A 14,990-nucleotide genomic window follows, 5' to 3' on the forward strand; every position below is an offset into this window, starting at 1 on the left:
TGATTTGCTCCCTGGACAGCCTGGCCACCGATCTGCGCATCCGCTCTGTGCCAGGATGGCACGAAACCACCTCCACGTGTGGCTCCCACCCGACCGTGGTGGGTGTCTTTTATGGAAACGCCATCTTCGTGTACGCGGGGCCCGGGAGCGGTAACTCCTCTGGGAGGGAGAAAGTTCTTTCCCTTTTCTACAGTCTCGTCAGCCCCAGTTTGAACCCCGTCATTGACAGTCGGAGGAACAAGCAGGTGAAGGAAGCCTTGCTGAAGCTTCAGAGAAGGAAGAGGGTCTTTCATTCCGTCTAGCTGGCGCTCTAGGCTTTCACCTGTCTCCTGTCTTTCTGCTCTGTCTTCTTGAGCTCTTGGGGAATGTTAAGTGGTTAAAACGTAACACAACACATGGGTATTCAAATGCATTTGTCTCTTGTTTCTCTGTGCAGTCTGATGAATATCATGACACAAAATGACTCATTCCTTGTATTGCAAATAACTAATTCTTGTTCCTCAGATGCAGCCGTCCTAGACAGGTAGTATGTTTCACCGGAACTGTTGACCCAAGTGGAAAAAACAGTCTTCTCGGTTCTAGCTAGCAGTCAGGATAAACTACTGTGTAGCAGGGTTTTTTTCTGAATCTACCCATTGATCCAATAAGATATTCTTTTTCCTTACCGTATTTGTACCTCTTGTTATCCTCAGGATGCTAGAGCTTCAGCTCTACTGTTAGAAAGAAAAAGAGAGAAAACATGATGCTGCTAATGGGCTTTGCCTCTCAGGAGGGTGAACGAGCCTGTGAAGGGTTTTCTTTCTGCACACTTTTGAGCCTGACACCTCTCATGCAGGAATGTTCTCTATTCTGGAGAGTTTTTGCTCAAAGCAGAGCTGGCTTCTGCCCAGGCACTAAGTTTTCCAAGCGGGAAGGGTCTAGGGGTGCGTGGCTTTAAATAGCTGCCTGGATCCGCATCATAGCTTGTGATTTCATAATGGTCCCTATTGTGTCTCTGGAGTTGGTGCACACTGGGTGCCACTTAGCTCCTCCCGTGAGGGCTACTCCATCAGTCCCTGGGGAATCGGGCCCCTGACTGACCTGGAGGTTCAGTTGTCCCCAAAACCCAGTGACTGACGTGAGGATGAACCCAAACGGGCGTTACAAAATGACACTTCTGGAAGAGTTACAGGTAGCGCGGCCGGGGCTCAAAAGTGCAGTTTTGTGGGTTGGGTTTTTTTTTTCCATTTTGGAAATCACTTTTTTAGACAGGAACCTCAAGAACAAAGCGGGAGGTGGGGGTTTTTTTTGTCTGAAACACTCATCCCTCTCCTGCTGTATTAAATACGTCCAGACTCTCGTGTTATACAGTACAGGTGATGTTATGGGCTGTTTTATTTGCGTATGGGAAGAAAAACCTCCTACAAGTCCGTGGTTTTAGGGCTGTGCCTGAAGGAGGAGGAGGCACGCAGAGGCGTGATGGCTCGTGGACTCGCGTGGATGCAGGGGTGGGTGATGTCTGGGAGGACGTAAGGGAGCTCTCCACCCCCAGCCCCAACTTTTCCCTTCTTGTCATTGCTAAACAGAGACATGACGAGGAGGCAGTGATTGACCGGGGAAGAAGGAGCAACGCTGTCAGTATTTGCTATGAGAAGGAGGAGTTGGAAGGTGAGTCTCTGCTGAGATCCTGGTGGAGGAGCCACTAGCCCAGCGCGTTTTCCCATTGCACAAAGTCTCTCCAGTGTGCCTTGTTGGGTGTCAAATCATGTGCAGCGAAACGTGCCGCGCTTCTCAATAAAGCAACACAGTTATTGTCACATTTTTTACTATTATGGCTTTTTAAACGGAGGGAAAAAGCCTCCCGGGAGGCCACGGTGTGAGTTGTAGCCACGGGGCTTGATAATTCACGGCTTTTTTTCTCGCAGAGGTTGCTCCTGGCTTGGAGAGGTCAGGAGAATCATTTCAGGGCTGCAGACACGGGGCTGTGATTTTCTTTTTTTGTTCTGGAGTTCATTGCAATGGGACTGATTTGATCGTCTCTTGTCGCCTCGTGCCATACAGAGCTTTTGAAAATAATTAGCTCGTGTTGCTGCTTAATGAGCAAGTCTGAGTGTTGTCCAGCCGAAGCTGGAATTTGAGAAGAGGTCCGATACTTTCAGGGCACTTTTAGATGACCCGGAGCCAACACTTGTTGTTGCTGTGTTGTTGCAAAGCTCGAGTAAAATAGGCTTGGAAAAAAGGACGTCCAGTGAAAATAACATTAAGGGAAGCTGGCGTTGCTCCTGGGATTGAACCGTGGCTTAGCAAGGCACCGGCCACCTCAACTATTGCCGCAATGCCGAGAGCGCTGCAAAAAACGCTGCTTTTTCGCAGGCCACCGGACCCTGTACGTGGGCGCGCAGATGCCACTGGTTAGGCAGAGCCACCGGCATCACCGACGCCACAGCCAGAAGCATCGGGAAGGGGAACGGGAGAAGGAGTCTGCCCCGACAGAGCAGGGCTACCACTGTAAGTCCCACCGCGGCATTCGCTAAACTGGGGGCAACGTGGGCACTGGGGCCTTCTGCAAGCACGTCCCCGTGGCTAGTTTGAGTGAGTTGCTGTTCTTCCGAGGGAAAGTGGCCTTATTGAGCAACACCCTCTTTTTCCCAAGTTTTACTTTCTTTTTTTTTTTTTTTCTTTTTTTTTTCTTTTTTTTTGTTTTTTTAAGTGCAGTTAAATGCATAATGGGTTTAGGCTCGTCTTCCTTAGAGGGATCCTGGCTTTAAAAATGGCAATGTGGGGAAGGAAAGCAGCCCATCCTTATGCAGAGGTGGACCAGATGCTTCTCCTTCTTCACGGCTCTGTGCAAGCCCAGAGAGACGCAGAGGAGAGGGGCCAGCCCAGTGTTTATGGCTGCACTGGTGCTGATGGCCACTTTGCACGTGAGGGTGACAAGCTGTGTTCAGGCGCAGTAACGGGATGGGTCTTTGCCTTCTGCCCCCAGGCTCCCCGTCCCAGCGGGTGCAGTTCATTCTCAGGACCAAGGAGGACGAGCAGCACATCCCTCACCACTTGTTCTCCGAGCTGGATGAGATCTGTGTAAAAGAGGGCCGAGATGCCGAGTGGAAGGAAACGGCAAGGTAAATCCCTGCTGCTTTGGCTGCGGTGGGAGAGGAGTCCCCGCACTGGCAGCGCCCGTGGGCTCTGCTTTCTCCTCTCCAGGACGCGAAGCTTTTGCAGCTGCAGGTGGCGGCACGAGGAGCCTTCTCCTCTTGCCACCCCGTGGCTCTGTCAAAGGGGCTGCAGAGCTGGGGCTGTTTTCGTGCAATGGGGCTGATCGCACCCGATGTCCGCAGGTGGCTGAAGTTTGAGGAGGACGTGGAAGACGGCGGCGAGCGCTGGAGCAAGCCCTACGTTGGCACGCTGTCCTTGCACAGCCTCTCCGAGCTGAGGAGCTGCATCAGCAATGGGTCGGTGCTGCTGGACGTTTGTGCCAACAGCATCGAAGAGATTGCAGGTACCGTGGGCACTGCATCTCTCCGGGAATGGCCGAGCTCAGCTCGCCACGGTGCTCTTCACTCCCAAATCAAACCCTGCCCCAATGGCACGTCCTTTTCCAGAAGTGCCACTGTGTTTTTCTCATGAGCTGTTTTTGGATGTAGACTGGGCGTGCAACAGTCGCACTGTTTTTTTATTCCAATATGGGGTCCTTTTGAAAGCAGTTTGTGGAGTTGGAGAAGCCACTAGAGAATATTCTGCAGCCAAAAAGGAGTGTGTGTCAGGGCTTAGCAGGCTGCTCTTAGAAATACGGAGTCTGCGTAAGAGCTGAACCACCTTAAAGGAACTATTTCTTACAAGCTGTTTCCTCGCATTCTTTGTTTTACTTTTGCCTTAACATCCAGCATTTAAGAGTTTTAAGGCAGAGTTTCTCTGGCGATGACCAAGCAGTGTATTTCTGTGGGGAAGATACTTGAAGTTAATTGCAAAAGCCACTTTGGAGAAGTTATCTTTGACGGGCAGCAGGTCTCCATTCAGCCCTTTCAAGGGCTGGAGAAGTCGGAGCCGTTCTTAGCATGTTTCTCCCTGGGCTCAGCAAATTGCACTCGATCAGCACGGGAAACTGGGAACGTCTGTGCTATAGATTGCTTATAATTTGGGTAAACGTGTAGAGTCAGAAAGGCCAGGTCGGGCAAGAAAATTGCATTATTTAGAATGGGAAATATTTATCTTAGCGGAATGATGAATAAGCACTTGGATGATGTTTCTTAGCAAAAGAAAATTCTCGTTTTCACTGCAAAGGCTGAACATTATTAAAAGGCCTTGCTATGCAAGGCTGAGCGGGCATTAGGGTGCAGCCTGTGTGGCACAGCCTTCCCTGGGGGCTTTGGGGGTCGGGACTTGTTGGGGTTTCTGCTCTGATGGCTTTGTTTCCCTTTGCCATCCTCAGATATGATCCTGGCCCAGCAAGAACAGTCCACGGAGTTTGACGAGCACGTGCGGGCGCAAGTTCGAGAAGTCCTTCTGAGGAAGCACCACCATCAGAACGAGAAGACAACCAACCTTCTCCCCGCTGTCTGCTCGTTTGCTGATGTGAGCAAGAGGCAGTCGGACCTGCACCTCCTCTACAAGCCAGGTGAGGGTTTCTGCAGGGCTGTGGCCCCATTAGACTTGCCCAGGCAAAGGAGAAGCGTCCCAGTTGCTCCTTGTCCATCTTTCTGAGTGTCTTTCTTTTTCCTACCAGCCCAAACAATCACCCCTTGTCCTTCTCCCACCGCTGCGGAAGCTAAAGATGGGGTGACCCGTGAGAGCAGAGCTATGGATTTAAGCAAGGTGAGACACTCGTAGCTTTCTTAACGCCTTTAGGGCCAGATTTGCTCTTGCAGAGTGTGCTGCAGAGCGCTGTGGGCTTTGCTTTTGGGGTAATTGCCTGAAAATCGCTTGTCGTGCCCAGGCGGAGCTGCACTTCATGAAGAAAATTCCCACCGGGGCTGAAGCATCCAACGTGCTCGTAGGAGAGCTGGATTTCCTTCACCAGCCCATCGTGGCATTTGTCCGCCTGAGCCCGGCTGTCCTCCTCTCAGGCATGACGGAAGTTCCCATCCCAACAAGGTGCGAATGAGAAGCGCAAAATTCTTCCGTAAAAAAGATACCCAACCAAACATCAAGTTGCAGGCATCAGTTTGGTGTCCCAAGGGAACAAGGCTAGTGGGAGGGGGAGCAAGCACGTTTCCCCCACCCACGTCTCCTCGCCTTCATTTCTCCATTCCCTGCTGTAGCTTTTAAACCCATCGGCCAATTGTAATGAAAGTTGGCCCCCAAATTACATTTGCCGTCTGTTTTGAAGAATTTCAAATTCATCGCGGCATCGCTGAGCCTACGTGTCCCGTCTTGAGCCACGCTCTGGGCTGGGAGCTGCCAGGGCTTTCCTTGGGTGCTCTTGGAGCAAAGACACCTTCTTCTCTCTCTCATTTTCTTTTTCTTGCCCAGGTTCCTGTTTGTTTTGCTTGGACCAGAAGGAAAAGCCCATCAGTACCATGAGATCGGCAGGTCCATGGCCACTATCATGACGGATGAGGTGCGACAAGATGAGATAGCTCCGGGTCATTTTTGCCTTTCTTCAGCTCTCCCTGTCTCTGAAGTAGTGAGGAAGAGGATTTGCTGTCCCAGCTGCCCGCAGCTCTCCAAATAGCCCAGCCCTCTTTCTCACCCCAAAGCAAACACGCAGATTTGCATCACCCCACATCCTGGAGGCTGAAATCCCGCCCGGGGTGCATCCTGCACCTCATCCTTCTCGCCGGGGTCCCCAGCACGCTGTCCCCAGTGGTGGCATTGCCAGGGCCAGTAAAACTTCTCTTGCTCTTTAAGCAGAAGGGTATGGTGTGCCATGGGGGACGGGGGCCTCGTGGGGGAGATGATTACAAGTGCCGTGATGCGCAGATTTTTCCTTTTGGGGGAATATTTCCTGCCCTTTCCAGCAGGGAATTTTGGTGAAAAAGCCTTGCGTTTAGCCAAGAGCTTATTGCACTGGTTAGGACATCCGAGCTGGGTTGTCCTCTCACCAGGTTGTCTTCTATTGGCAGGTTTTCCGTGACGTTGCCTATAAAGCCAAGAACGGGGCTGACCTCGTGGCTGGCATCGACGAGTTTCTGGATCAGGTCACGGTCTTGCCGCCAGGAGAGTGGGATCCATCAATCCGAATCGAGCCCCCGAAAAACGTCCCTTCGCAGGTGGGTGCCACATCGGCGGGAGGCATGAGGGGGATGGGCAGGATGGCTGGGGATGCTGTTCAGGGGCCCAAATTCACAAGGTCCCACTCTGACACAGTCACAGAGCCAGACCAGAAGCAAAACAAGCCAGTGGTTACAAGTCCATAGCTTTATCTCACTTCCATTTTAACAGGAAAAAAGGAAGATGCCAGGAGCTCTTGATGACAGTGCTTCTCACAGCACGCTGGAGAAACACAGTGGGCCTGAACTGCAGCGGACGGGAAGGTGGGAGCTGTAATAGTTTGGGGTTTTTTTCTGTTTGCCTCTCAAATCTGAGCATGCACCTTCCCTTCTAGCAGGTCTTTGGGGTTAGCTGGTTCAGTGAAGGGGCTCCACATTGCCAGCTTGGTCCCCTGGGCTGGGCAGGGGGGAGATCTGGGCAGCTGGGCTCAGCCCCAACCATCACCGTTGCACGCAGGTTTTCTTGATTTGGGCTGAAGGAGAGTGCTTCTTTTTAGCCACGAAAGTTACTCTATGCTTGTGATTGCCCTTCTGCAGCAAAGCAAAGTCGACGTGTTCCTCCAAGAGAACAGACTCTCTTCTTTTTCCTTCCTGCAGGCTCTTTGGAGGTTTGACCCTGGACGTGAAGCGGAAAGCCCCGTGGTTCTGGAGCGACTTCCGGGATGGTCTGAGCCTGCAGTGCCTGGCGTCCTTCCTCTTCCTCTACTGTGCCTGCATGTCCCCTGTCATCACCTTTGGGGGACTGCTGGGGGAGGCGACCAATGGCCACATAGTGAGCACCTCTCTCTGTTGGGGGGGATGGGGGAGGGTAAAACTCAGGCCAAAGTCCCTGCTGCAGTGAACCGGCTTTGGTTTTTGTTTCTCCCTAACGATTTATTTACTCACGGCCGCCTCTCTTCCCCGGACAGAGTGCCATGGAGTCGCTGCTGGGCGCGTCCATGGCCGGCGTGGTGTATTGCCTCTTTGCCGGCCAACCTCTCACCATCCTCGGCAGCACCGGACCCGTCCTGGTGTTTGAGAAGATCCTCTACAAATTCTGCAAGTAAGGCAGGCTGCCGCAGCTGGGTGCTGCGAGAGCCTTCAGAAGGGGGCAGTGATGGAGAAAAGATGCTTTTCTTTTCTTTTTCTTAGGGGTAGTTGCTAGATTTTAGTGACAGTCCTTTTGTTGCGATGGCTTTGATGGGAGATAAACCACCCTTATTGCCATAAGGTTTATTATTAAGCCCCAGCTTGCTGGCAGCAGGTGACTGGGTGCAAACCCAGCTGGTTTCAGTGTTAGGGCGTCAGGGTGATGTGGGAGAACACCACCTGGCCCAAGAGGGACCTGACCTCAAGCAGCCTCCAAGGTGTTAACACGAGATCCGTGTTAAACAGTGGTAACTAAATAATTGGCCTCTCCTGCTGTGGGTCTACACCCTGCACCACAGCCCCGAGGCTCTCTGTAGTAGTACATGGAAACTGCATTTCCCATCCGCAGCCTTGACACGCTCCAAAATTGCTCCCCGTTTTCCCCAAAGGCAGGCATGGCTCAGGGCCTCTTGCTGGCCTTTCCAGCCTTTGTTTCATTCTGCTTTCCCAGGGAATACACGCTCTCCTATCTGTCTCTGCGGGCGTGCATTGGGCTGTGGACCGCCTTCTTGTGCATAGTGCTGGTGGCCACCGACGCCAGCTGTTTGGTGTGCTACGTCACCCGCTTCACGGAAGAAGCCTTTGCCTCCCTCATCTGCATCATCTTCATCTACGAGGCTCTGGAGAAGCTGAGTCACCTGCGAGACACCTACCCTGTGCACATGCACAGCAAGCTGGACTTCCTCACCAGCTACTAGTGGGTTTTTTTCCCCCTGAGAAAGCTGCTGCCCCTTGGCAGGAGCTCCGGGCTGCACCTCCATCACCTTTCCCTTACCCCTGTCTTGGCTTCTCTCCTCCCAGCTGTAAGTGTGAGGCACCGACCCATCCCAGCAACGAAACGCTGCGTTTCTGGGCGAGCAACAAGATCAACGTGTCTGGCATCGCCTGGGAAAACCTCACGGTGACCGTAAGTGCCCCGAGCCACTGCTTCCTCGTGCCGCGTCCATGGGGTCCAGGGGCATTTGCCTGGTGCAAAAGTCAGAGCCCTTCAGGGAATGATGGGCTTCAAACTGTGCTAGTGCTGCTCGGAAAAGTCCTTGCCTAAATGTAGCGTGTGGTTTTAAGCCGCTTGGTCCTGGGGAGGAGAGTCCACCTTGTCCAGTCTACCCCAACGTTGTGGGTAGCAAGTGTCCCCGTCAAGCCTGTTGCAGGACAGTATTTCTGACTGGGAGGAAGGTTAAGTAGTGGGTGGTTTGATTATTGTAGAAGTTGTAGGACTTAAGTTCATGCTTGAAAGGTAGTAGCTGGCCTCCTTAATGGGTTCCTAGTAACTCCAGGCCTTGCTTTCTCGTTCAGTGCTGTCTGTAGGTACGTGCATAAATTTGCTTGTCTGAGCAGCCTCTCAGGCTGTTGTTGCCGGAAGCAGAGCCCGGGCCTAGGGCAGCAGGCTCTTATGGTGGCCTTCATCCCCTCTTGGCCAGGTTCTGCAAGACCTCCCCTGGGGAGGGACGATCTGTCTCTTCTCCTCCTTTCCTACCATGGTTGTCTTTAGCCCTCCTTCCCTCTTCCCTCTCTCTCTATCCCCAAGAGTTTCCAGTGTTTCCTTCCCCTCTGGTGTCTTCTTTAGCCACGATTGCTCGAATGGCAGGCAGAGGATGTGCCAAGGGTGCGTGGTATGGTGTCCCCTCACATCTCATTTCTCCGCTGTGTAGTTCAATGTGTCACTTGTTCAGCTGCTGCTGCTCATTAAATATAAATCTCTATTGGCAGGAGCAGTTACAGGGTCGTGGATCTTGGACCAAGATCCTCAAAACCCCCTAGCTATGCGAGGTTTCCCTGCCGCACGTGCACTGCCTTTGTGTCCTGACGCTCTGTTTCTCCAGGAATGTCGGTATTTGCGTGGGGAGTTTCAAGGACCTGCCTGTGGACGCGACGGCCCCTACACCCCTGACGTGTTCTTCTGGTGCTGCATCCTCTTCTTCGCCACCTTTGCCCTGTCAAGCTTCTTGAAGAAGTTTAAAACCAGCCGCTACTTTCCAACCAGAGTAAGTAGAAGATGGTGGCCAGTGTCCATCTCCACACTCATTTCCCAAAATGGCTTTCCTGGAGCACTAAGCAGTATTTGCCCTGCCTTGGTCAAGCTGGGAAACGTTGGCCTTGCAGGCCAAGCTCTCCAAGAGCTTGGATGTCCCGCACTCATTTCCATGAGTGCAAAATCATCGTAGCATTTCCCACATGCCTCGTGACCTGCCCCAGATTGAAGATTTTGGGGGGTTGATTTATTTTATTTTTATTTTTTTTTCTCCTCAGGTAGTAGGAAGTCAGGTTTCCCAAAGTTTTGGGGGTTGGGGTTGGGGGATTTTTTCCCTACCTTCTGTGCATTATGTGCTCGAGCGGAAAGTAGATTCGAATGAGGAGCTTCCTTTTGAGGACTAAAGGATGCCTCAGTGCCTTGTTGCCATTGTAGCTGTGAGTGTAGCTGTAGTGTCAGACATGTGTTTTCTTATTTTTAATATTATTATTATTATTTTTAGGTTTTGACTTAAACCAACCCTTGTCCGCCTAATTAAGCTTTTTTTATTGTCTGACCCCAGATCTCACAGGGACAAACACAGCAGCAGTATCTAAGCAAGGGATCAGGCTGCATGTGCTCAGAGGGGTGGTGGGATTTGGTTAAGCAGCCTTAATGTTGTGGATGTCTGCAACTCTTGCATCTCGCGTTACGGCCCTGTTTGCCATGCCCCTCTCACCTCTGGTTTCTCGCCCCAGGTACGGTCCACAGTGAGCGACTTTGCTGTTTTCCTCACCATCGTCATCATGGTGCTCCTTGACTTTGTGGTTGGGATCCCATCGCCGAAGCTCCAGGTCCCCCATGCGTTCAAGGTAACGGGATGTTTTGGCACGTGGGGGTGCCACAAGGTGATGCCGGGGCAGGGCAGGGCTGAGTCTGGAGGAGATGCTGGTGGTGTGACCATCTCCTCTTCCACCTCCAAGTGCCTTGCTTCCTCCTGGAAACGAGAAGATGGCCCCAAAACTAGATACCTACAGGGGAAGTATCTAGAGGTGCTTGCAAAGAGGAGACTGGCACTGCTGAAGCCCCCGGGAGAGGGGGACATGAAGCCAGGGCTGGGAGGTGCTCTGACACAGGGAGGGAGGGGAAAATGAAAGCCAGTGGAGTGCCTGGGCTGGGAGACGATGCTGATGCGTGGGCTTTGTTGCAGCCTACCAGAGACGACCGTGGGTGGTTCATCAACCCCATAGGACCCAACCCTTGGTGGACGGTGTTGGCTGCGCTCATCCCAGCTCTGCTCTGCACCATCTTGATATTTATGGACCAGCAGATCAGTGCCGTTATTGTGAACAGGAAGGAGCACAAGCTGAAGGTAAGGGCCTGTGAGGGATGACCCCAGCCCCTTCTGGGCTGCAGGTCTGGGGAGAAGCTCTTATTCCCGATGCTTTCTGAAGGCATTGGTTTGGGACAAGGTCAGGCTGCGTGGCAGGATGCTCTCCTGGATTAACGATGATGCAGGGAGCAAGTGACAGGGCAGTTCAGATGAGCAACCTTTTGGAGGAGCAAATTAATCTTGGAGCAATAGAGAAGTGCGTTTTTGTTTTAAAATGGCAGCAGCAGCAGGTGTGGGGAATGAATTGTTTTGATGCGCTGCCAGGGATAACTCAGAGTCACACCTTCCATCCAAGTGGTACAGTTTTCTTTGTGAGTAGAAAAAATGGTTTGGTGGTTTTGGGTTGTGGGTTGTTGTATTTTGGAGAAGTATTTATCGCACAAGCTCTGCATATCCATTGTTTCTGAACTCCTGCCAGATTTTCATGCCACGTGCTTGTGCAAAGCCTGCATACACGCTTGCTTGTTTCCATTTCTTGTTTTGAATTCTGAAGAAGTTGACTTGTGCTCGAGCAGGGTTTGAGTCTGACTTGCGACGTTATCCTTGCTCTTGTGCTATGGGATGCTCTGTTTCTTGTTTTCCTGCCTGCAGAAAGGATGCGGGTACCACCTGGACCTTTTTGTGGTGGCCGTGATGCTCGGGGTGTGCTCTGTGATGGGGCTGCCCTGGTTTGTGGCTGCGACCGTCCTGTCCATCACCCACGTGAATAGCCTCAAAGTAGAGTCTGACTGCTCAGCTCCAGGAGAACAACCCAAGTTTCTGGGGATACGAGAGCAGAGAGTCACTGGCTTGCTGATCTTTGTGCTCATGGGCTGCTCCGTCTTCTTCACTTCTGTGTTAAAGGTGAGAGGAAAATGCAAACCACCCAACAACCGCGAGCTTGTTGGAGGTTACAGCAAAACAGTCCCCTCTCTGCAGGCCTGAGTAGTTAGTTGTGGAGCGGAGGAGGAGGAGGTGATCCCAACCCTTGGGGCTTGACCCACGGTGGGAACCAGCCTCGGTTAGGCTTTGCAGCCCTTCAGGCCCCCGTTTGGTGTGCTCGAGGCGAGCAAGCAACGCAACTGCTTGAATTTTTGGGTGTCTTTCAGGCCCGCCCATGTTTATGGGTTACAGTTGAGCATATTCAGACCAGCACATCTGCTGTCTTTCAAACAGGCAGCCCTTTACTGGCTGCAATTTGCTCCCCAAATGCCCGGGAGCAGCCGTTCCCAGGAGCTAAACACACTGAGGTCATCCCCGTGGGCTTCCTTGAACGTTCCTCCCACAAAGTAATCTTGTCTCTAGGCTAAAAGGAGGCCTGTGGCCTTTGCCTGTTGCCCCAAGAATAGGCAGAAGTGTTTCTTCTACCGCCAGAGAATGCGGCATAGGGTAGCACGGGTGAAATCGCCTGTTTTCCTCCAACCTTTCTGGAAAATAGGATTATTCTGAGGAGAGGTAACTCCCAAGTTCAGCCTAAAGCAGAGCCTTAGCTCACTCGTGCGCACAAAATGGCAAAAAAATGGTTAAAATCTGACCCATCTCTAAGCCTGAATGGAAGCTGGAAAGCTTCAAGCAATTTTAGGCAGTGCCTGTGGAAGAGGGTGGTAATACTGAAAATGCAATACAGAAAAAGAAACGATTGCATTCTTACTTTTTTTTTTTCTTCCCCCCCCCCAGTTTATACCAATGCCTGTGCTTTATGGCGTCTTTCTCTACATGGGTGTGTCGTCACTCAGAGGAATTCAGGTACGGACTCTTTTACAGCGTGCAGCATGTTGGCTCCCTGGTATTTTGTCTCTGTAGCAGCAGGGAAAAAAGCAGTGGCATGGGAAAAACTTCTCGCAGAGCAAGCAATGAAACTCTTTTGTGTAAAAAAGAGATTGGTGGAGTCACAGGAGGTATATGGGGCTGGGAGGACCAGGCAAGTTCAGCGCTCTCTGTTGCAGGGTTTAGGGCAGGTCAGTGTTTGGTTACGTGAAAAGCGGGGGAATTTGGTGCAAAGGGAAGGCAGTTTCTACCACTGGTGGAAATCCTCGCGGGGGGATTCAGTGGGCCGAGAAATGCTAATAATGGAATGGCATGGAATAGTTGCCGTTTGGTGGGCAGCTCTCAGGGGCAAGCCGGTTGCTAGATGGAGCGAAGGGAAAATGGGTGCTGCTCCCAGGAGGAATGCGGTGGGATCCAGGATTTCTGACGGCAAGCGAGATGCTGCAAAGTGCCTCCACGTCTCGAGAGGGCCAGAAACTTGCCGCAGTCCCAAGGTGGCAACCTTTCCCTTTTATTTCGCAGTTCTTTGATCGCTTGAAGCTGTTTTGGATGCCGGCGAAACACCAGCCGGATTTCATCTACCTGCGGCACGTGCCCTTGCGAAAGGTGCATTTCTTCACGGCGATCCAGCTGACCTGCCTCGTCCTGCTCTGGACCATCAAGGTGTCCCGTGCCGCCATCATCTTTCCCATGATGGTAAGAGCTGCCACCGCTCAGCAGCGGGGTGTTTGCAGTGTTGGAGTGAGAGGTGGCATCGTCTCTGAGCTCACCGCATCTTCCCTCTTATTCATGAAGGTTTTGGCTCTCGTCTTTGTCCGGAAAGCGATGGATTTCTGCTTCTCAAAGCGAGAGCTCAGCTTTCTGGATGACCTTATGCCAGAAAGGAAGAAGAAGTTGGACGATGCCAGAAATGAAGCCGGAGAAGAAGAAGAGGTAAGGCTTGCTGTGTCCTCGGGGCTGGACATCTCCGTGTGGCTGTGAGATTGCCTGTTTCTCTTACAGCTTGTCTGGAAATGTTGGGGGAAGATCAGCACTCAATCGAAATAGATCCCAATAGCCTGTAACTTTTGTAACCTTTGTTTCCTCAAGTAGCAGTGAGCTGAACGCTTGAATACAGGTGTAATTTTTAAAACGAGTCGTTTTTCACAAAGGTCATTATCATTATGATGATTATTATTAGATGATGATGATGATGCTGCTGTTGCTGCTGCTGCTGGCAAGATTTGCTCATAATCGTGTTTTGAACACACAGTCCCCCTGCCCCGAAATCTTTGGAGTGAACGGTTTCTTCCCTGCTGCACTAATACCTATAGCTGCCAAGGGGCAGAAGCGGAGGGCAGACTGCTAAGTTTGTGCTGGGCATTCAGCTTATCTCCACTTTGATCAAAGACAGAGAACGTGATTTGTCCCTTTTTTACATCAGGAGTCCAGGAGGGTGATGGAAGCTGCTGCTGCTGCAAGTTCAGTTCAGCTGAACGTGGGGAAGACCAGTGATGTGGATATCCCAAAGCAAAGCAGTGACAGGTAAAGCTCCACCAAGCGCCAGGACCCCCGGCAAGATTAGCTTGAAGGTGTTTGGCAGAGTTTTCTCCACTTGCCTCTTTGTGGGGCATCCCACAGAAACCAGCAGGCAGCTTGGTGGGAAAACCAAATTTGGGGGCAGGGCTGCAGGAAGTGATTGCAGGGCTCTGACCGCAAGCAGAGTGGCTGCAGCACTCGTGTTTGACCCTCAAACCTTGCCTCATCAGTGCCTTTACGGTAGCTGGAGATCCTCATACTTAACACATGAGGAGTTGCAGGCGTGATCTGTACGAGCAGTGGCTTAGGAACCTGGACCGGGGCTAAGCCCCAGCAAGAGCCTTTGCACAGAGCTGTTGCTCTGCAGCTCCCGGGCTTGCCTCCCAAAACTCCTCATCCAGCAAAATCCCCCACACTTATGCGGAGCTTTGATTCTCGGGGCTCCGCTGTTCCTCTTGCTGATGCTAATGCTCTTGGTGGCATCAGTTCCCATAATCACGGATTGCTGTGTAAAATATTTATTGCAGGACTGATCCTTCTGAGATTGTTATCCTGGATGAAATGTCACAAATGACCGTATGGAAGGCTCTCACTTTGAAGACAGAAACCCTTTGAATCCAGGGAGGAAAAAGGTAAAGGATTGCACGTGAACGTGACCGTGCTACTCTGCAAGCGACGGCGCACGCCTACGCTTTTCCCACGCTTTGGCCGGCAAGGCTGAGCAAACGGCCTGTCCCTGGGAACAGGCATTGTGGACCGTGGCATGTAAACCAGCTCCTCTCTGCTGGGGTGGTCCCCCAAACAGGGCTGAATCAGCAGCAGGTGGCAGGTCTTCCACTGATGATGCTCTCCCTCTTTTTCTCTCCCCTTCGCCTTTCCCCACTCCCGCTTTTCACGTTTAGGAATCTTGACTTTGAAGGAGAGGAGTGAGAGCGTGACTCGGGGATGTGCCAACGCAGACAGAGGGAGAAAGCGCTTTGTTTCAGTTGGAGGATTCCCATTAAAGCCATGCAGATGTTTTCAGTTATCCTTGGTGTGCTTCAGGCATTCAGTATCTCTAGACCAG

The 14,990-nt window shown here is 51.9% G+C and overlaps 1 protein-coding gene across 1 annotated transcript; it reads left to right on the top strand.

Annotated features, from left to right (window-relative positions):
* Positions 1 to 2,352: 2,352 nt before the first annotated feature.
* On the top strand, positions 2,353 to 14,551 carry LOC126036784 (electroneutral sodium bicarbonate exchanger 1-like). Its single transcript, XM_049796981.1, has 22 exons — positions 2,353 to 2,499; positions 2,966 to 3,101; positions 3,318 to 3,478; positions 4,409 to 4,594; positions 4,703 to 4,791; positions 4,913 to 5,070; positions 5,449 to 5,536; positions 6,042 to 6,188; positions 6,361 to 6,452; positions 6,786 to 6,960; positions 7,097 to 7,230; positions 7,768 to 8,013; positions 8,118 to 8,223; positions 9,140 to 9,301; positions 10,026 to 10,139; positions 10,478 to 10,639; positions 11,252 to 11,503; positions 12,317 to 12,385; positions 12,929 to 13,102; positions 13,202 to 13,339; positions 13,830 to 13,930; positions 14,452 to 14,551. The coding sequence occupies exons 1-22, from the start codon at positions 2,382 to 2,384 to the stop codon at positions 14,537 to 14,539; spliced, it is 3,096 nt and encodes a 1,031-aa protein (XP_049652938.1). The 5' UTR covers positions 2,353 to 2,381; the 3' UTR covers positions 14,540 to 14,551.
* Positions 14,552 to 14,990: the final 439 nt, after the last annotated feature.

Source organism: Accipiter gentilis, unplaced genomic scaffold (assembly GCF_929443795.1).
Source record: "Accipiter gentilis unplaced genomic scaffold, bAccGen1.1, whole genome shotgun sequence".
Lineage (NCBI taxonomy): Eukaryota > Metazoa > Chordata > Aves > Accipitriformes > Accipitridae > Astur > Astur gentilis.